General features: G+C 35.9%; 1 protein-coding gene across 2 annotated transcripts in view; it reads left to right on the forward strand.

Moving 5' to 3' along the window:
- The window catches only part of LOC149781709 (protein dispatched homolog 3-like), a 91,765-nt gene extending 72,116 nt beyond the window's left edge, over positions 1-19,649 (forward strand). For both annotated transcript variants that reach the window (XM_089935811.1, XM_089935812.1), the window contains exons 17-18: positions 6,076-6,242; positions 10,287-19,649. In XM_089935811.1, coding sequence (XP_089791937.1) covers positions 6,076-6,242; positions 10,287-10,655 — 536 coding nt within the window. In that variant the 3' untranslated portion in view covers positions 10,656-19,649. The remainder of the gene's footprint in view (positions 1-6,075; positions 6,243-10,286) is intronic.
- The last annotated feature ends 2,099 nt before the right edge of the window (positions 19,650-21,748 follow it).

The raw sequence follows: 21,748 nt of genomic DNA on the forward strand, positions 1-21,748 counted from the left end.
GCCTTGGTTGTGTAGTCTTCAGGTTTAGTTGCCTTGGTTGTGTAGTCTTCAGGTTTAGTTGCCTTGGTTGTGTAGTCTTCAGGTTTACTCAAATTAGTCTGCTCAAAATTTATGTATTTTTTCATACACTCTCACTTCTAGAATATGATCAATTTGTAAAAGTAAAAAAATTATCATTTTGTGTTTTCTGATATTTATCACATAAAACTTTGTATTCCTAATAAGATCTTCAAACATGTTTATGTAACAGTAAACTAAATTATAAAATCAACGTTTGTTTGCATGAATGATTATTTTATTTTACATAATTTTTTTAAAGTCTCAAATTATAAGACTAACATGAAGTGTGCGTGTGGTGGTGGGGCATACAATTATGGCCCTGGGTCATAACTTAAAATCTGTTGAGATCATATTCTATAACTATGTTGGCATTTACTGAGAATGAAAAGATAAACTCCTGTATAGAGACACCTTTTGCTTCTGGGTTTATTCATACCTGATTGACTTAATCCAGGGACATAAGATAAATTGCTAATATCCCTACCTTATGATTATATATTATATATCCATCCACACACACTCGCTGGACATAAAAAGACAAACTTGTACATGCAGCAAATCTGTAAATACGTTACCCAATCATAATAGCTTAGGAGAACTACTACTACCTTGCAAATCCATCCCTCCCAGATACTACTTTTAGCAAAAGGGAGCTTAAAGTTGTTTGCTGAACTATATGGCGGTTGGGCAGAGTGATCTCCCCTTAGGTATTATAATTGGTGCCAAAGTCTAAGGACCTCCCAGTTACTACTACCGCTCATGCCAAGAATCACACTCATCATGAGAGGCCTTGCAAAAGTCAGAATCAACATGGAAGATATACCACTACAAGTTGGAGGAGTTTTTTTTACTTCCAAGAAAAGTATTCTCCTTCTATATTTCCAACTTTTTCTCTTCATATGTCAACGAAGCTCTGCCTTTACAACTTGCTATCACTTTCTCATCATCACACATTTAGGTACTTGCACAGGGAGCCTAAGTGACTTCATATTCAGTTTGGGCTATAATTATTTTGCAAGTCTCTAGCACTTACAAAAAACTACATAATATATGTGTAATTCCATTACGAATGGGTATATGTTGGTGAGTTTCAATTTCAAGACATTCATAGCGTCCAGGCACCAACTTCAGTGTTTTTACTTGTAGGCCTTTTTCCCTATGGTATTGCCTCATAATGGATATTGTCACACCTACTTGGTACGTATCTATAACATTGCCTTTTATGTGAAGGTTTTTTGTGTGTAATGTAGACACTTGTGTACAATTTTGTATTGCTTCTGTTCAGGTTGGATAAGTACAGGTTGCACAAGTACAGGTAAGCAATGGTTTATTCAGTTGCGTCTTGGTCATCCTTGTTTCTATAGGCAACAACTGAGTCATGTCATTATATTTTACCTGGATACTTCATTGTTTGGTAGACTGTCTGTTATCAGTTTCTCGGTCAACTTTCTAAGATTTAAATCTGCACCAACATTATGCTCTAAAAGACATGTGCAGGGCTACAGTTTGTTACGTTTTGCTCTATTTGTTCTTCAGATAAGAACTATGGGCAAAGCACAAAAACACATTTCAGAATGAAGATGTCACCAGTCTGCATGCTGACCTTTTCCTCAGTATGAGAATTTCTGGCGGACAAGGGAGATAAATCAACTCTAACCCTTCAGCCATAAAGCGCAGGAAACTGACAGGCTTTGAAACAGCTCTAGCACCCAAGTCACCACCGCAAGCTTCAGCATTATCGGCAACTTCCTCTACCATGCCTCCTTGTGGATCACCTTGATTCCTATTGTAGAACAGCGAGGGACAGAGCAAACAAACAGCCAAGTTCACTCTCACTCAGCAGACATATGGTCATGATTACATATATCAAGCATCCATCCAAAGTCACAGTTTCTAAATCAGGGTGTTCTGTGAGTTTAGTGAGCAGCAGACCTCGTCACTCTTTGCCTGTGAAGTTTCATGCATTAACAGTAGACCTTAGACTCAACGCATACAACCAGATGTTGTTTGTTCTTAAGTGATGTCATCATTTCTAGACTATATGATGTCACGGGAAGATTGAACCTTCCAAAACTCTATTGAGGATGTTTTCCATCTTTGACCCAAAGATTTCTGGCCTCCTCCTGCTAGTCCATCATAAGCCTGGACCAGAGCTCCAGAGTCTGTTGATCTTATGATGAAATGGAAGAGCCCAACTTCATTTACTTTACAGTCTGGGAAAGTTAAAAACATTCTGACCTGCCATCATCATCACTTCGTTGGCAATTCTACATTGGCCATACACCAGTATTTCATTTAGAAACTCCATCAGTCAGGAGTGTTATCGCCACTTAGGGGATGACAAAGCCACACACCATACATATTGAACAGATGGCCTTTTATGACACTTGGAAGTTAGTGCTCTATATCGTTGCTGTGTCACTGATGTTGGACTTCATCTCTATGGCTGTATTCCAACATACAGAACAAAGCTTCCCTCCTCCCACAACGAATACCTCAGGGCATGCATGGGAATCAGTCTCAAAAATGACTCAAGTGCAGAACACATTTTGGCCAACTCTGTATCCACAGCTACAAATTGGAAATTGGTAGAATGTTATGTGACTCAGTGCTCTTTGCCTGCACTTCCTGAATGACTACCATAAGGACATGCTAAGAGCACCCTCACCATCCTTTTAATGGCCAAATTGAAGAAATCTGCAAACAAGCCACCAATCAGACTATTCTTTCGTTTTCTAGGCTTGCTCAGTGTGGCAGCAGATCTTATTGTTCTAGGTTGCCTTTTTATGAGCCCATTGCAAATGATTCTTCTATCCCAATGGAAGCCAAAGGTTTGCCCACTGGACCAAAGTCTCCCCATCTGCACACATTTGAGGGACCATCTGCAGAATTGGGACTACCAACTTGATTCATGGTTAGTATACATTTGCACATACAACTGCCCAAGATTACAGTATCAAACACAGGACGCTGGGGAGCCCACCTACTACCATCCTTTTGGGAAGCCAGTGATGTATGGTCTCCCCAGAAATGCCATCTGCATATCAATCTTCTGTTGATGAATACCGTTGTGAAAGCCCTTTCATTGGTGGCAGGAATGTTTAAATGCTGAGGGAGTTCTCATTCTGTCTGATGACTCTGCAGTAGTGACTTTTGTCAAATGACAAGGAGGAAACAAGAACCCCAGACTTTTGAAATATGGTGTTGGACTTTCTAAGGTAGTTTTGTCAACAATAAATCTACATACATGTTCACCATTTTCTTGGCATGCCTAAACTTACTGGTCGATTCTTTGTCTTGAAACAATCAGCAAATACAGATGGAATGGTCTCTCTATCCCTTGGTTTTTGATCAGATATGTACCCGATGGGACTGTTTGATTAGTGGATCTGTTTGCAACAAGTTGTAATACCAAACTCCCAGCCTGTGTCTCTACAGTACCGGACACAAAATCTTTTGAGTCTCTATCACTAAAATGAAACAACCTGGATACATACACCTACCCTCCAACACATCTGATTTCTAAAGTGATATAGAAAGCAAGAGAATCAGCCTTCATCCTCATTGCAGCACTCAGATGGGAGAAGTCATGGATCAGTGACCTGATGAATGTTGTACTGGAAACTCCTCAGAAAATTTGGATTTACCCTGATCTACTCAAGCAATCACAGTGGTGGTTGTTTCATCCCTGCTCATTTGTACTGAACCTGCATGTCTGGATCATATTACACAGGCCCTCAGAATTAAACATTTCTTGCAACCAGTGATGGAGATAATTGCTCAGATATGAAGGCCCTCTACTTTGAAGCATGCAAAGGCAAATGGCACATTTTCCATCTGTGGCATGCAAATGAACATATTCTGCCTCTCCAGGCAATCTGTACTACAGATAACTGATTTCCTACTCTGGCTCTTTGAAGAGAGAAAGTTAAAACTGAATATGATAAAAGGTTACTGCTCAATGATCGCTGACTCCTTTTGTTATTACTCAAGAGAGGATATCAGACAAAACAAGGCCTTATCCATCCTACTCACCAACTTTGAGTATCCACTGCCAAAACATTAACCCTTTGCCCAAGTGGAACCTGTATTGGTTATTAACCTGGCTGAACAAGACACCTTTTAAACTAATTTCAGGGGCCTCTCTGGCACACATTTCATACAAGACCTGTTTCCTCATGGCATTAGAGACTACAGGCAGAATTAATGAAATAGAGGCCCTATCACCTGACTTGAATTGCAGTTCTGACAGCTAGGGTCAGTCTTACTCATGACAGCATTCTCTTTCATCGCCAAGAACTGTTTTCCTTCAGTGGATAACCAGACTTTCATCATGAAACCTCTGTCTCACCTCATGAATCCTCTATCTGACACATCAGCTGAAGGCCAAGTTTGGGCTTTAAAGTGGTACCTTAATAAAACAGAGCTGTTGCGTCAAGGTCTCAAGACAGGACAGCACAGGAGGATATAGCAACACAGACTATCTCATCCTGGATTAATTGGGTTATTTGCTCAGCATATAGAGAAATAACTTGAATCTATTACGCATTTCGTCTCAGGAGGTTAGAGCAGTTGCCACCAGCCTAGTATTCATTCAGAACTGTTTGCTAACCAACATCATTCAGGCATTGGGATGGAGATGGGAGTCCACATTCTCTCATTTTTATCTCCAAGATCTGTCATCCCAAAGGGCCCAATTCAATTTGATAGGACCTATATCCACAACCCAACAGGTCCCCGTACCAGGTGGATTGACAGCTCCTTAAGACTTGGCTTCATGACTTCTGCTTGATTTGTGTGTGCGTGTGGGATTGGATTACCAAGAAGCTGTCTCACATACCTTAGGGGACCAGAGACAGCATCTCTGGAGTAAAGGATGTACCTCCCTCCACCTCTTATTTATTCTACTAAGTTATTTTGATTGGGTAACATATTTAAAGATGTAACAAAACTTATCTAGTAAAATATGTTCCTTTGAGTATACTTATCCAATCATAATACACATACACCTGACCAGCCTCCCCACAGTTACATCCATAGAGAGCATGCCTTCCACTCCAGTAGTAACTGAGGTGTTCTTAGACTTTGCCACCAAAATTCACCAAAATTTATATTTAAGGGGAGATCACTCTGCCCAACAGCCACTTAGGTCAGCAGACAACTTTTAGTTCCCATTAGCTAAAAGAAGTATCTGGGAGGGTTGGATTTGCAAGATAGTAGTAGTTCTCCTAAGGTATTATAACTGGTGAAAGTGTTCTCGAAAACCAATTGGTTTATGCATGTACTGGGAAAGAAAAGATTAATTCAGATATGTTGTTAGAATAGACTCTTGATGTTATTCTTATTTTCTGGATCTTTACATTTGTGCTATGTAGCAACAATGAATTAATGGAAATTTCTGCTGCAAGAAAAATGGGGAATTCATATTACATAAATGTTGCTGACCTGAATGGCATTATATTGAAGTGTATTATTATGGAGGAGAGCTTAATTTAAATGTTGGTGACTTGAATCCCATTAGTCTCACACAATATAACAAGGGATAGTTGTATTTAAATGTGGTAACTTGAATAGCATTGTAGTTAATCACAGTTTAATGGGGCATATCTATCATGGGTGCCCAAACATAGGGAAGGGGGTGGGCATTTGTCTCCCTCATTTCACCTCGAAACATCCATAACACTTAATAGCTGACCACTACATGTCCCTCACCAATACTTATGCAGGTGCCCCTTGATAGCTGTATTAAATGTGGTAAAATGGATGGCATTGTAGTAAATCACAGTTTAATGGGCCATAGCTGCCTTTAAGTGTGGTAAGATGAATAGCATTGTAGTGAAACAGTAAAGCATAGGATAGCTATATTTAATTGTTTATAATCTGAATTAGATTTGTAGTGAAGCAAACTATTATGGAAGATAGCTGTATTTAAATGGTGGTGAAATGAATTGTGTTATGTGAAGCATGTTATAATGTGAGAGTACTGTATTTAAATATTGGTTATCTGTATTTCAGAAATGGTCTGTCTTGTGGTTGGTATATTCTACATAGCTGGCTGGGAAATTGGGGGAGTTGAAGCAGTGTCTCTCTCAATACTGGTTGGATCTTCTGTAGATTACTGTGTTCACCTTGTTGAGGGATACAATCTTGCAGCTGATGCATGTCCTTCTCCAGTCAAGGAGGTGAGTTATTCAGCCTTTTAATCCATTTATCCAGTTTGAAAGCTGTGCTGGATTTTTGTTTTGTCTGCTTTGGTTTTATGCTGATATACATATCTTGTTCAAGGGGCAATTTCACTGTCAGCAGTATTTCAAGGTTTAAGTCCCAGACCCTTGGATAGGTATATTAGTTGTCATACACAGACTATAGAATCAGTAAGCACCACCCTTTCATATCTACTCATTATTTTTCTTGCTCTTAATCTAAGGCAAGTGAACATTTTTTAGAATGCATGTATCAAACCCAAGCAGTATTAACCACTGAACTTTAGTAAATCACTAATAAATGCTTGAGTTCTGATTGTTTAACTATTGCATATTTTCATTACATTTCATCAAATTGCATCAGGTGAAATATTAATCTATTATTGCCTTCCCCTTTGAGAACCATTCTTCAGCAATATTGCTCAGTTGGGTATACTGCCCTCACCTTTGGCTTTGGCACTGTTTCCACCAGATAACATTTTAATGGAGAAGGTAGTTACAGAATTAGAGAATGCAAGCACTGACCTTCCATTCAGAACACCTATACATTGGCATTTCCATAGAAACTCCCAAGTCAAACCTACTTTGCAATGGCATTTCAATTACAAAAATGCCACAGTTGAAATTTTTTTCAAAATAAACAACACAATCTTGATCTGTGTTTGAAATTGAAGAAAGTTTGTGGTATATGTGAAATGTCAAGGTTCAACAAGGTTAAAATTCATGTGTCTATAGTTATGTATAGCTACAAAACCTAATGTCACCTGATCATACACTGTACATTTTCATGTCATATGCTGTCACCTGATCATACACTTCATTTTCATGTCATGTGATGTTCAACTAATCAAGTTTTGATGTTATATGCTGTCACCTCATCATGCACTGTACATTTTCATGTCATATGCTGTTCATGTTCTTATATCTCATACACTATGCATTCTCAAACATACACTGAACATGTTCTTATATCTCATCATAAAGCAATTTCTGTATGTGACAAAGCTGCCAGAAGCTTCCTGTGGGTCAGTGGTTCTTACCAGAATTTTCTCAGGTTCTTCCTGCACTAGTTATAATGGCCACCATGTCGGTCTTGCACTGATAAATGGCATTCAACCCAATACAGCAACAGCAAAAACAACATATCTCTTAATACACTCTGCATGTTCTGACATAACCTCACCTTACACTGTACATGTATTTCATCATATGCGATACATGTTCTCATATGTAGTACATTCTACATGTTTTCATATCAACTCAGTATACACTATGTTCTCATATCACCTGATCATACATAATGTTCTCACATTGTTTCATCATGCACTGAACATGTTCTCATATCACCTGATCATCCACTGTACATGTTCTCATATGTCATCATACACAACATGTTTTTATGTCACCTCAGGGGCCCCGAGTGGTCAAGTGGTCAAAAGCACTCTCTGTTACGGATCACTGCCATCTCATCTCTGTCTGCATGGGTTTGAGTCTCGGATTCGGCCAATCTGGGTATGTGAGAAAGCTTGCCAGTAGCTTCTCATGGGTCGGTGGTTCTTTCCAGGGTTTTCCCAGGTTCTTCCTCCACCATTAATACTGGCTGCCATGTATAGCCTATCATGTGCTGAAAAATGGCATTAAACACCACCACCACAACAACAACAACAACAACTTATGTCACCTCATGTTACACTGTAAATGGTCTCATATCAGTACATCATACACTGTACATGTGTGTGTGTTAGGTATTACTCATCATGCAGAGTAAATGTTCTCATACTACATCATACACTGTACATGTTCTCATATCTCATCATACAATGTACGTGTCCTCATATCTCCTCATCGAACACTGGACATGGTCTCATATCACCACATCACACACTGTACATGTTCTTATATCTCATCATACATAGTGTTTCTTATCACCTTATACACTGTACATGTTCTCATATCATCATACACTGTAAATGTTTTCATATCACATCATACACTGTACATGTTCTCATATCACTGCATCATATACTGTACATGTATAGTAGTCTGGGTTGTCTCAGATGTCACTCTGCTAACAGTTAATAAATTTAAAGCAGATTAATGTTGAAAGCAGAATGTTTGTTTGCCTGCTTCCTCTCCTCTTTCCATTGAGAGAATAATATTTGGCCTGTAAACAGTAACCAGGGAAACCAGACTTGCACAGGTGCATAGCTTAATAATTTAGTTTGTTGTCAATTCATTATCTCTCTTTTTCTCACTCATTTAGTTTCTGTTCACTAATATGCTTCCATAATGTTATTGACTATAATTTCATTAAATTGAGATTATACACACAATTTAATAATCATCAATGGCTTAAGAAGTGAGGTGATTCATAATGATAATTTGATTCTACAGATGGTATAGATATGTGGGTAGAAAAAATAAATGAACAGGGATTTAAGAAGTGAGGTGATTCATGATAATGACATAAAAATAAATACATATTTTCATGTTGCCTGGGATACAAAATATGTTGAATTTATGTTCATGGTATTGGGAAAGACAGCATTTTTGCTGGTGTTGAATTGTGAAAAGATTACTTTCACATGTATGGAATGATCACTGTTTACTTGGTGGTTAAACTCATGGATTGGGAAGTGTTGCTTTTACATCTACAGATGTTTGTGTTTAAGCTCATGGATATGGGAAGGGTTACTTTTACATTACAGAATGATCACTATTTGTTGGTGGTTAAACTCATGGATTGGGGAAGGGTTACTTTTACAATTACAGAATAATCACTATTTGTTGGTGGTTAAACTCATGGATTGGGAAAGGGTTACTGTACATATACAGAATAATCATTGTTTGTTGGTGTTTAAATTCATGGATTTTGGAAGGGTTATTTTTAAATCAATAGAATGATCATTGTTTATTGGTGTTTAAACTCATGGATTTTGGAAGGGTTACATTTACATTAACCGAATGATCACTATTTGTTAGTGGTTAAACTCACTGAATGGGAAAGGGTTACAGTGCATATGCAGAATTAGCATTGTTTGTTGGTGTTTAAAATCATGGATTTGGGAAGGGTTACTTTTACATTAACAAAATGATCATTGTTGGTGGTTAAACTCGTAGATATGGGAAGAGTTAGTTTTACATCTACAGAATGATTATTGTTGGTATTTTAACATGTGGCTTTGGAAAGAGTTACTTTTACATTTACAGAACGAGCATTATTTGTTGGTGTTTAAAATCATGGGTTGGGAAGGGATACTTTATATCTATTGAATGATCACTATTTGTTGGTGTTTAAAATCATGGGTTGGGGAAGGGATACTTTTTACATCTATAGAATGATCACTATTTGTTGGTGCTTAATGTCATGGATTGGGGAAGGGATACTTTACATCTATAGAATGAGCATTATTTGTTGGTGTTTAAAATCATGAGTTGGGGAAGGGATACTTTACATCTATAGAATGATCACTATTTGTTGGTGTTTAAAATCATGGGTTGGGGAAGGGATACATTACATCTACAGAATGATCACTATTGTTGGTGTTTAAAATCATGGATTGGGGAAGGGATACTTTACATCTATAGAATGATCACTATTTGTTGGTGCTTAATGTCATGGATTGGGGAAGGGATACTTTACATCTATAGAATGATCACTATTTGTTGGTGCTTAATGTCATGGATTGGGGAAGGGTTACTTTATTATCTATAGAATGATCACTATTTGTTGGTGTTTAATGTCATGGATTGGGGAAGGGATACTTTACATCTATAGAATGATCACTATTGTTGGGTCTTTAAATTCACAAATTAGTTGTAACCACAAAAATTGGTACCCTATGAAAAAAGCACCCCTCAAAAAATGATAGATTCATATTGTGCATCATCAAATGCTACCCATTTAAACGGAATGGCTAAATTTTTATTTTTTAGTGGGCAGTTGAAATCATAATTCTTTGTGAAAGCAAATGTCATTGGTAGAGTGGCCAAAATTATTTTAATTAAAATGTATATTTGCAGTCACCAATGAAGCGTCGTCACTGGAGGACATCTGCAGCCATAAGTCATATTGGGGTTTCCATCCTAAGCAGTGCCTTGACCACCATCATAGCTGCCATTCCACTGACCTTCACTGCCATTCAGCCATTTGCCAAATTTGGTCAAATTCTGGCCATCAACACCACAGTCTGCATTATCTACTCATTAACGGTCAGTCCTGCCTTGTTAAGCACTATTGGACCAGCATATTTCAAACAGACTTGGAAGTCAACCCTAAAAGCTTTTATTGGCACAGTGATTTTGACAGGTTGCTTTGTCCTTTCATTGTTTATTGTAAGTAAAACTGGTACAATAATACCAGGACCAAATGGTGAGGCCTTGTTTTCATAAATCTGCATGTTTATTGTAAGTAAACCTAGTATAATACCAGGGCCAGATGGTGAAGCCTTGTTTTCATAGGTCTGCATGTTCATTGTAAGTAAAACTGATACAACTTTACCAGGGCCAAATTGTGAGGCCTTGTTTTCATAGATCTACATGTATATATTTTTATCATGAGTTGTTTGGTTTTCATGCCTCCCTGTGACAGGATGCATATAGACTGCTTTTTTATGTCTGTAGATCTCTACATCTGGACATCCATGCCTGTATTCCTATTAGCACAACAGCCCAGAAACAACTGGACTTGGAACCAGAAATTTTACACATTGTATTATTGTCATGAGTGGAACGATATATTAAATATTAACCCATGATAAAGTTTCTGCCATATTTGTCATAATAGCATTTCACTGTTAGGTTAAAGATCATCATAAAATATAATTCACTTCAAAAAATATCATATTTTGGATAATTACATCGGGTTTAATTTCAATGCAGTAAGTGCATGCCAGGGTTCATAGTAGCAGTAAGGCACAAAATTTAAGGCTAATTTGATGTTTCTTAATGGCCTTTTAGGCTAATTTTGATGCTTGTTTATTGTTCTAAGGAAATCTGATATTTATTAATGGCCTTAAGGCTAAATTGATATTTCTTAATATCCTTAATGCTAATTTGATGTTTCTTAATGGCATTAAGGTTAAATTGATATTTCTTAATGGAATTAATGCTAATTAGATGTTTCTTTAGGGCCTTAAGGCTAATTTGATGTTTCTTAATGGAATTAATGCTAATTTGATGTTTCCTATTGGCCTTAAGGCTAATTTGATGTTTCTTAATGGCCTTTTGGCTAATTTTGATGCTTGTTTATTGTTCTAAGGAAATCTGATATTTCTTAATGGCCTTAAGGCTAATTATATGTTTCTTAATGGTCTTAATGCTAATTTGATGTTTCCTAATGGCCTTAAGGCTAAATTGATGTTTCTTAATGGCTTTAAGGCTAATCTGATGTTTCTTAATGTCCTTAACTCATTCGGCCCCAGCACTGTTTTCGGTATCTCTGCTGATATGCCTCAGAAGCACAAAGCTGTGTCTAGCTGCTTGTGCCCCATAGTTTTTACCTGTTTGAAAACATCGTGCACATGCATTCACTCTTACCTTAATTTCTCTTCTTATATCCAAACGAGATCCACAAAATTTTCACCATTTATTTCAAATGAATTTGTCAACACATTGATGTAATTTTTTCCCTATTTGTCGAAGTCTTTTACAACTTATTTATTCAGTATTTACAAACTTATGTGCAACGTTTATCTGCAAGAACTGCGTCATCATCGCTGTCAGCATCATCATTTTCGGACGATTCAATCTCAGAAACTTCTATGTCCAAATCTAAATCTCACAAAATATTCAACTGCTGAACATATCTTTCCTCAGCTTGCTCAATATTTTCGTGATCAAACCCGAGAAACTCCACATTTTTGCTCTCAACAAAAATCACTCTTCCGTCCACCATCATTTATGATTTTTCATGAACAGAACACGTGTAGTTAAACCGCTCTCAAACTTTAGCCTTTTGCTTCAGAACAATTCAAATTTCCACAAATGAAAGTAAAATCATTTCTGATTGGTTTAATAGTTGTTTAGTTCTTGGAATAAACCATTTCTAACCAATCAGAGACGTTGTATCTAACACACATTCATCACGCCTGGAGACGGGATCGGCCATTGAATGCAGTAAACAATTCATGGCTACAGGCGGGAGCGGCCAATGAATGCAGAAACCGGATCACGCCTACAGACGGGATCGGGGCCGAATGAGTTAAGGCTAATTAGATGTTTCTTAAAAGCATTGAGGCTAATTTGATGTTTCTTAATTGCCTTAAATGGTCATAAAAGTATGAGTCTGTTATGTCATTGTTAAACTTGCCAAGACTACCATCAGCCTGAATTTCATCTGTGTAAATTTGTAAAAGAACTTACTTGGCTTCTTTCAATAAAAATTATGGTCTAATCAGCAATATGTGAACAATTTGTGCAACATACAAAATTAAATGCAGATATCTGATATAAGATCTCCACTTACCTCAAATGATTTCTATATTCCCATGGATTCCACACTGCCTTTTCTGTGATTGGTGTTTATTACCTTTAGCATGTGACTTTACAGCAGATTCGCCTTGCTGCCTCGTGCAAAATGACTACCTGCACAAAGTGAATCTTGCCAAAAATATGCAAGCTTCATCTTTGGCAATCCAGATATATTCTTTTTTTGAAAGCCATGAGTTTGGAAAATGTGTCTGACTTGCCGTTGTCATCAGTAGCTTGAAAACTTAAGCATCCTGTATATAGGAAGCCATAATTTAACAGTACTTTCCATACTATTCCAAATATTGCTTCTAGCTTGGAATCACTGTATGTACATTTATATTTGCATAACAAAAATATATCATAACACCCATAAGATACTTACAAAAAAATCCATAATTCATTTTTAAGGCTTTTTAAGTCTTAACATAAAACAAGGTTGAATTTTTTAGGATTATTCAAGGTTTTTTAGGCTAAAGGCTGAATTTAATTTTTTTTGATGTTTTGAGGTTACCATGAACCCTGGCAAACCCATTGTATCATATACAAAGTACCCATTGTGCATAATGTAATGTGCATCACATGCCTACTTTATCAAATACAAAGTCCCCATTATGCATAATGTAATCTACATCACATGCCCACTGTATCAAATACAAAGTCCCACTTATGCATAAGGTAATGTACATCACATGCGTATTTTATCAAATACAAAGTCACCATTATGCATAGTGTAATGTACATCACATGCCCACTGTATCAAATACCAAATCCCACTTATGCATAAGATAATGTACATCACATGCCTATTTTATCATTGAGTCCCCATTATGCATAGTGTAATGTATATCTTATGCCTACTTTATCATATACAAAGTCCCCATTATGCATAATGTAGTGTATATCTCATTAGATCTAAATGAATTAGCTACTATTGTTTGTGCTGGGAGCCATCTCTTCTTTTGGAAGTGCAATCTCTCAGAATGTGTTTGCACTGAAACAATGGACATGTAACATCTGTTTCTGCTACTGATTTACTAATTTCAAGATAAGTGTTCACAAGACACCAGTCATAGTGTTAATAATTATTTAGCAAGACACTAAGCATAGTGTCAAGCACAAATTAACAAGACACTAGGCATAGTGTGTAGTACAAGTTAGCAAGACACCAGGCATAGTGTCAAGTACACATTAGCAAGGCACCAGGCATAGTGTCAGGTACACATTAGCAAGACACTGGGCATAGTCCCAAGAATTATTTAGAAAGACATTAGGCATAGTGTCAAGTACAAGTTGGCAGGACACAAGGCATAGTGTATAATACAAGGTAACAAGACACCAGCCATAAGGCCAAGTAGAAAGAGAATTGCAGAGTTCTTGGAGGGTTAGAGCAATTGCTCCCCTAACACAGGTAAGCTGGGACTAAGATACAATGAGAAAGGATATTTATATGAGAGCATCAACTAAAACAAAGACGTGGGTTTATTAAGGCACGTGTGGATAAAACAGCAAATGTGGAACAAATGAATGGGCATCCTGATACAAAAGTTCATCATGACTTACTTAGAAATCCCAGATACTGTATAAACAGATCTTCACTGGTATTGTTGAGAAGAGTCCTTAAGTTTACTGGTTAATAGGTATGACTGGGTACATTACATACTATAAAAGAATTCAACCATTACAGTGGTGTCTACGGCCATACCCATATTATATTGTGGACTGTGTTAAATTGGGGACCATTTTATATGGGGGATTGTTTTATAAGTGGGGGATGATTGCATTGGTTACATTTGCTGGGGAAGTTAAATATTAGCAATATTTCTTTCAAAGACGATTGCCAGAAGTGCTATACATGTATAATAATTATTCACAGCATAAAACCTATTATTTCAAGGTAAAAATATACAGGAGTGGTTTTATTAGCATTGGTATCATCATTGCAGGCTTATTTTTTTTAATTACACACTGGATGGCAAGTGTGGTCCTTTGATGAAATATGATCAAAGGTGGTATTTATTTATATATAGGAAATGCAAATTGTAATACCCAGAGGGAATATGGAGGATTATGAGCTTTGAAATAGTATTTTACTCTGACAAAGATTGACTTGTTTGCTGATCCATATTTTGGGACTTGTAAAGAAATAACTTGCAACAACTGACATAAAAGTTTAGTTGTTTGCATATTTTTATGATCACACCGGTGGCCTAAGTGGTTAGAGCATCTGCCTCAGATGCGGAAGGCCATGGGTTATAAGTTTGGCTGAGTTGTACCAAAGACTTGTAAAAATGGTACTTGCAGCTGCTTTGTTTGCTGGTCAGCATTAAGAGGCTAATGCTAGGACTGGTCAGCTTAGTGTCAGGATAATGTGTCTGGTTGGGACTTGATGCTACATGTCTGCAGCATGATGCCGCAGCGATAGACATCACTATAAATTTAATCAGTACATTGTAGCGATTTTACTAAACAATTTCATAAAGTTAACTTAAAAATCCAATTCACACACACACATTTTTCAAGTTCATTGGTAAATAATGGATTGACTTCCTGATATCGGTACTGCTACTTTTTGAAATAACAAAAGTTTATTTCTGTATGGTATACAATGTAATTGCATGAATAAATAAACATAATCATGTATTGAAGTTGTTATGGAAAATGAATGGTACATTGATTGAATATAAGAAAAGTGTATGTGGCTTCACTGTGAATAAGTTTTCCAAATGTCATTAAACATGTAAAGTGGTTCTGGGGTTGCAGATTGACGATATTGTTGATACTTCCCGAAACCAAAATTACCACCTATTTCTATCATTAGTTATCGAAAATTACTGTTATTATAAAAAATAAGTTTCATTGGAATACCAGCAGTTGTCCATATCATATCTGTCTAGAAAAGAACTTCATAGTTCCTTGCCATATACAAGTTATCATGTCTGACAATTTTTTTTCTTCCTTTGTAGTCCCTTGCTGTATATAAACTGACAAGAGGTCAAATTCTGTATCAATCCAAAACAATTGATATTGTCAGAGATTTTGTTTTCAGGTTATAATGAAGGTTTATAAGGAAGTCAGCTGAATTTTGTTATATAATTTTATTGATACAAGTAAGAGCCATTTCGAATATATGCTTTATATATATATATATATATATATATATATATATATATATATATATATATATATATATATATATATATATATATAGTACATACTTATCTTACATTATATCCTGATATAAAAGGATTTTCTATCTCACCTGTGAGGATGCAATCAATGCAATCAGTGGTATCAACATAATAATAATCATAATGATTCTATTTAATTCATCTACATCACCTACATCAGTCTGTTGCTTTATTAGTGCTGTGAATCATTGATATTCAACTTATGAATGACTTTCTTACTTGCTTTATTCAGTACTATATATCAGTAAGTCACTGATATTCACCCTATGAACGACTTTCTTATTGCTTTATTCAGTACTATATATCAGTAAGTCACTGATATTCAACTTATGAATGACTTTCTTACTTGCTTTATTTAGTACTATATATCAGTAAGCCACTGATATTCATCCTATGAATGACTTTCCTGCTTTATTCAGTACTATATATCAGTAAGTCACTGATATTCATCCTATGAATGACTTTCCTGCTTTAATTCAGTTCTGTATATCAATAAGTCATTGATATTCAGCTTATGAAAGACTTCATTAGGTACAGTGTATAAATAAGTAATTGACATTTATCTTATGGATGACTTACTTACCTGTTAGCAGTACAGCAGCAGTGTTCATTTTCTTTGTGTTAAAGTTGATACCAGAATGATAATATGGTGGGTGGGGGACATGGACATAATTGCAATAACAAAGGTCAGACACATTGTTCCATAGAATTCTTGTTTAAATCATTACTGGATATCGTCAGCATGTATTTTAAATATGATCAATGTCAAATAAATGCAAGTGGTTCTTGTAACAACATGCAGCCAGTTTGGTTGGGATCTAGCAAAGTCACACTCCAAGCGAACATGAAAGAGATGTTTATTTATGATATGCCTGTTAATGAAAATGTAATTTCTGACACACTAGCTCACAAACCTAGTCGAGTCATACACTCGCTCACAAACCTAGTCGAGTCACACACTAGGTCACAAACCTAGTCGAGTCACACACTAGCTCACAAACCTATTCCAGTCACACACAAACTAGATGAATTCTATGAAGTATTATAAAAGACCTGTAAGATCTTCTCCACACTACTTGCACATATACTAATTTCATGCTATTTCACTGAAATACTGTTGTCTACAAATACATGACTATACTTGACCAAATGCTAGCCTATATCATCAGAAGGTAGGTACAAGTAATTCATCAACATATATGATAAATGCACATTGATACTGACATTAATTTTTCACTAAAATACTTTTTATTATGTCTGGTTGGTCCTAAAGAAAATGGTGTTGTTGGAAATCTAACATGGCTGTCATGGTGACCATTTTGAAAATCTTATCATGTCACCTTCTGAATGGGATGTCTTATTCACATAAGGTTTTCACCAAAATACTTCTTGTGATGTCTAGCTGGTCATAAATAAAAATGGTGTAGAGCTGACCACCATGGTGGCCATCTTGAAAATTGTGATATATCTGCTATATCTAGATGGATGGTAATATTGACATGGAGTTTTCATGAAAAGACTAATTAAGATGATCCAAGCTGAAAATGGTGCTGATCTGATACCCAATATGGCCACCATGTCAACTATCTTTGAAAACCTTATCTTCAATATAATGAAAGGGAAAACCATATTGACATGGGGTTTTCACATAAAAATTATGCTGCAAAATGGTTGTTTATATATTATAGTTTACACAAAGACAATTGATACAAGCAGATAAAATGAACACCAAGTTTACACTGTACCATGTGACCAACAGAAACAATGTTTGAATATAATTCTTTTCTCATTAGACATGGTCAATATAAATTTGAGGTGTAAGCAGCAATAACATTTTTCTCCAAGATCTTCAATACACTGGGTATTGTGTCCAGTTGATGTTCCATACCATGCTTCCAACTACATGTAATTTTATTAATTAACAATTATTTTACACACGTGATTAAAGTTTTTGGTTGCAATTTATTTGCTTTTTAAGTATATATTTTATTTTGATTTGTTTATTCACAAAATTTTATGTTTTATAATTGGTAAACAACAAATGTATGTTAATATTATATGTGAACATTTACTACCTGTATGGTTATAAATACTACAAATATTTACATACAAAAAGGTCTTTCAGTTATTAAAATGTACTTGATTATACTACATGATTTGTTAAATAAAATTTGCTTTACATGCTAAATATATTTTGTTTTGTAAGTAATGGATTTTAATAAAGAGATGGAGATGTCTTTTATTCTTGGTAATTTTCAAGAACAATATTTCATTGTTTTCTTGTTTGAATGACATTGATATTAAAAGTTGTATGAACATTCTTACTCCCAGAAATATGGATTATGGAAGAGTGTGTGTGTATGTGTGCGTGCATGCATGGATGCATGTGTGTGTGTGTGTCCACTTACTATAGAAAACAATCGTTTCCTTCTGCTAAATTTTTCTTACCTCATTTTTCAGAATATCTGCAGCAAAACATCTGGCAGATTCTGTAAAGTAATTCATTTTTTATGTTTTGTTTTTGCCTTCTTTGTATTTAGCTTAGCTTTAAACCCTTGAGAAAAAGAATCAAATTGCTATTACATTGCCTTACTCAACATGAACCAAAGAAATGTAATACATTATTTTATATTTATATGTAAGGCTGCAATGTTCACAAACATGTAAATGACTTAGTTTAGTTTACTGCCTGCAAAGACTTACAGACATATGAATAAACATGCCTATCTCTCAGTGATGCACAAACTGACTGTTCCAGTTAAATTGTCCATTTCCACATCTCTGCTCCAGATAACGGTTTTGTTTGACTTTTCTGTTCATTCTTTTCTAAAAATTGTGTATGGTTTTTATATTGAATGTAGCATTGCTAGAAAAAGTAGACATTGATGGGAAGCACACATTACACATCTGAATGGTTTACTGACAATGCTGATAACAGTTTCTTGAAATGACGTAATTTACCTTTGAAACATGTACCTATTTACAGAAGCTTTGATTAGTAATATTTTAATTTTAAAAAATGTTGTTTAATGCTTGTAAGTTACTGTATACATTCTCAGTCATTGTGGATCTTACAAATGCCAAGCAGTACACAATTGCATGATAAATCTTTTTATTTTGTTTGTATAAGTGACAGTCGGAAACAATATCACAATGATTCTAGGGGTGTTTTACTCTCATTATAATAGGATTCAGCTGTTCAGCAAATCTAATGGGTGTATTGTGAGAATGTTGAGTTGCCAATGGTGTAACAATAATAGGTTTTTAAACTGGGAAGTAGGAATCAAGAAGTAATGGAATCTGCAGAATGGAAAATGTATATTTTTAGTATTTTATGACATTCTGATTCATCATACTTAAGTAATAATTTTATAATATACCTTAAATTTTTGTCAATTAAGGTGAATATTCTGAAGGAAGTTTTGAATTTCTGAAGTTTTCTTCATGTATTTTCAACTTAGAGCTTTTTTATCTTTGCTGTGTTGTTTACTGTGTAATATGATGGTACTTTTAATGCTTTTTTTGTACAAAAATTACATTGACTTTATGCAAGATATTACCATTTGTTTTTATGCATTTTAAATGCAGGCTTCATATCTTTTGGACAATTTTATTTCAAATTTACTTTCAACAATTTTATGGAATGTATTTTACATGTTTCTCTTTGTTTAATATTATTTGCTTCACAATGGTTTTGAATATCTCAATAAAAATTGCTTCTGTGTTATATCAGTGTGTTTGTACTTTGTGATTTTAATTTATATCATCCATTCACTATACTACAATAATCTTATGAATAAAAATACAGTACAGTATTATATTTAATTTTTAATTGATTCAGTATAATATATTGAATCTGCAAATGGAATACACTCCAGCCCAGTTGATCTATGTTGTGGTGTTCCACAGGGGTCTGTTCTTGGACCTGTTATCTTCCTTCCATACACTCAGTCGCTCTCAAGTGTCATAGATCATCATCCAGTGTCTCACCAATTGTACGCTGATGACACCCAAATATACAAATCTAGCCACCCAACTGAAATTGATGCTACCATCCAAGGTGTAGAGAGGTGCATTTCTGATGTTGCATCATGGATGACACGTAACAAGCTGCAGATGAATGATGATAAAACTGAGGCCATTCTGATCACAACACAAAGACTTTCTCATTCACATCCTTTACCTCGGACAATAAATATCAGCAGCACCAACATTAAATTCACACAATCAGTATGAAACCTAGGTGTTACTCTGGACAGTACTCTCACATTGCACCAACATGTCATGAACTTATGCAAGGCTGCATATCTTGAGCTGAGACGCATCAGCTCAATTCGCAAATATCTTTCAGTTGATGCCACTAAAACACTTGTGTGTTCATTAGTACTTTCAAGACTGGACTATTGTAACTCAATTCTGTCTGGTTCATCTCAATATCTGCTCCAGAAACTTCAAAACACAGCTGCTCGGATCATACTTAAGAGTACCACGATCAGAGAACACCTCCCCGCTGCTCTGTACCCTACACTGGCTATCCATTCAATCTAGAATCAAACACAAAATTTGTTCTCTGTGCTACGTTTCACTGTCGGACTCTAGTCCAACATACCTATCCGACCTCACCCATGTGTACACACCAGCAAGATACTTAACGCTCCTCATCTGACAATCGTATACTCATTATTCCCACAATGAAAATAAAGTCTTATGGACAGCGTTCTTTTGCATACCAGGGCCCAGCAACATGGAATGAATTGCCCACTAAACTTAGACACAAAGACACAGTAATCACATTCAAGAGGGCTCTCAAAACTCACTTATTTTGACTGCAAGAACAAATTTAAAGACCTAATAATGTTTCCTACCTTAAATATTCTCAGCATGTTTAAAGTTTTCTAATTTCATGGTGTTTGTTTTTGTAATCATATCATTATATGTTTTTTGTCTTATAGATGTTGTCTAATGTTGTAAAGCACTTACAGCTTCTAAAGATTAGGCGCTATACAAAGTCCTCATTATTATTATTATTATTATTATTATTATATTCAGAACTCTAGGGGTCAGTAGGCTTTATTTTCTAGTTTATCATAACAGACATTTTGGAAATAATTCTAATTTCTTCCCATCAGCAATTTTTGGGGATTCATTAAATGATCATGCACACATTACTTATTTGTTGTTGTTGTTGTTGCTGTCGGGTTTAACACCATTTTTCAATACAAGATAGGCTATACATGGTGGCCAGTATAAATGGTGGAGGAAGAACCCAGGAAAACCCCAGAAAGAACCACTGACTCATGAGAAGCTACAGGCAAGCTTTCTCACATACCCACATTGGCCAAGCCAGAGACTCAAACTCCTGCAGACAGAGGTGAGATGGCAGTTATCCGTTAACAGTAAGCACTTTAGGCCACTCAGCCACTTGGGGCCCCATTACTTATTTGAAAAATATGGTTTCATTTGTGAGCTGTGCTTCAGAATTTGTATTTTCTAGCATTTGTTTTGGTAAATTTTAGAAGGGTGGAAAGAAATGGGTGGAGAGTACGATAGGAATATCTGTTGTTTGTCACCTTTTCAGCAACTGTTTCATTTCACTCATGACCTCACTGGTGGCCTAGTGGTTGGAGTGTCTGCCTCGGTTGCAGGAGGTCGCTGGTTCGAACCCTGGCTGAACCATACCAAAGACTTGTAAAAATGGTACTAACAGCTGCCTCGCTAGGCATTCGGCATCAAGAGGTTATTATTATGACTGATCGCCTGGTGTCAGGATAATGTGATTGGGTGGTACATCATGCTACATGTTGTGGCATAATGCCCCAGCCCTAG

Source organism: Sinohyriopsis cumingii, chromosome 15, assembly GCF_028554795.1.
Source record: "Sinohyriopsis cumingii isolate HCF-2022 chromosome 15, ASM2855479v2, whole genome shotgun sequence".
NCBI classification, from domain to species: Eukaryota; Metazoa; Mollusca; class Bivalvia; order Unionida; family Unionidae; genus Sinohyriopsis; species Sinohyriopsis cumingii.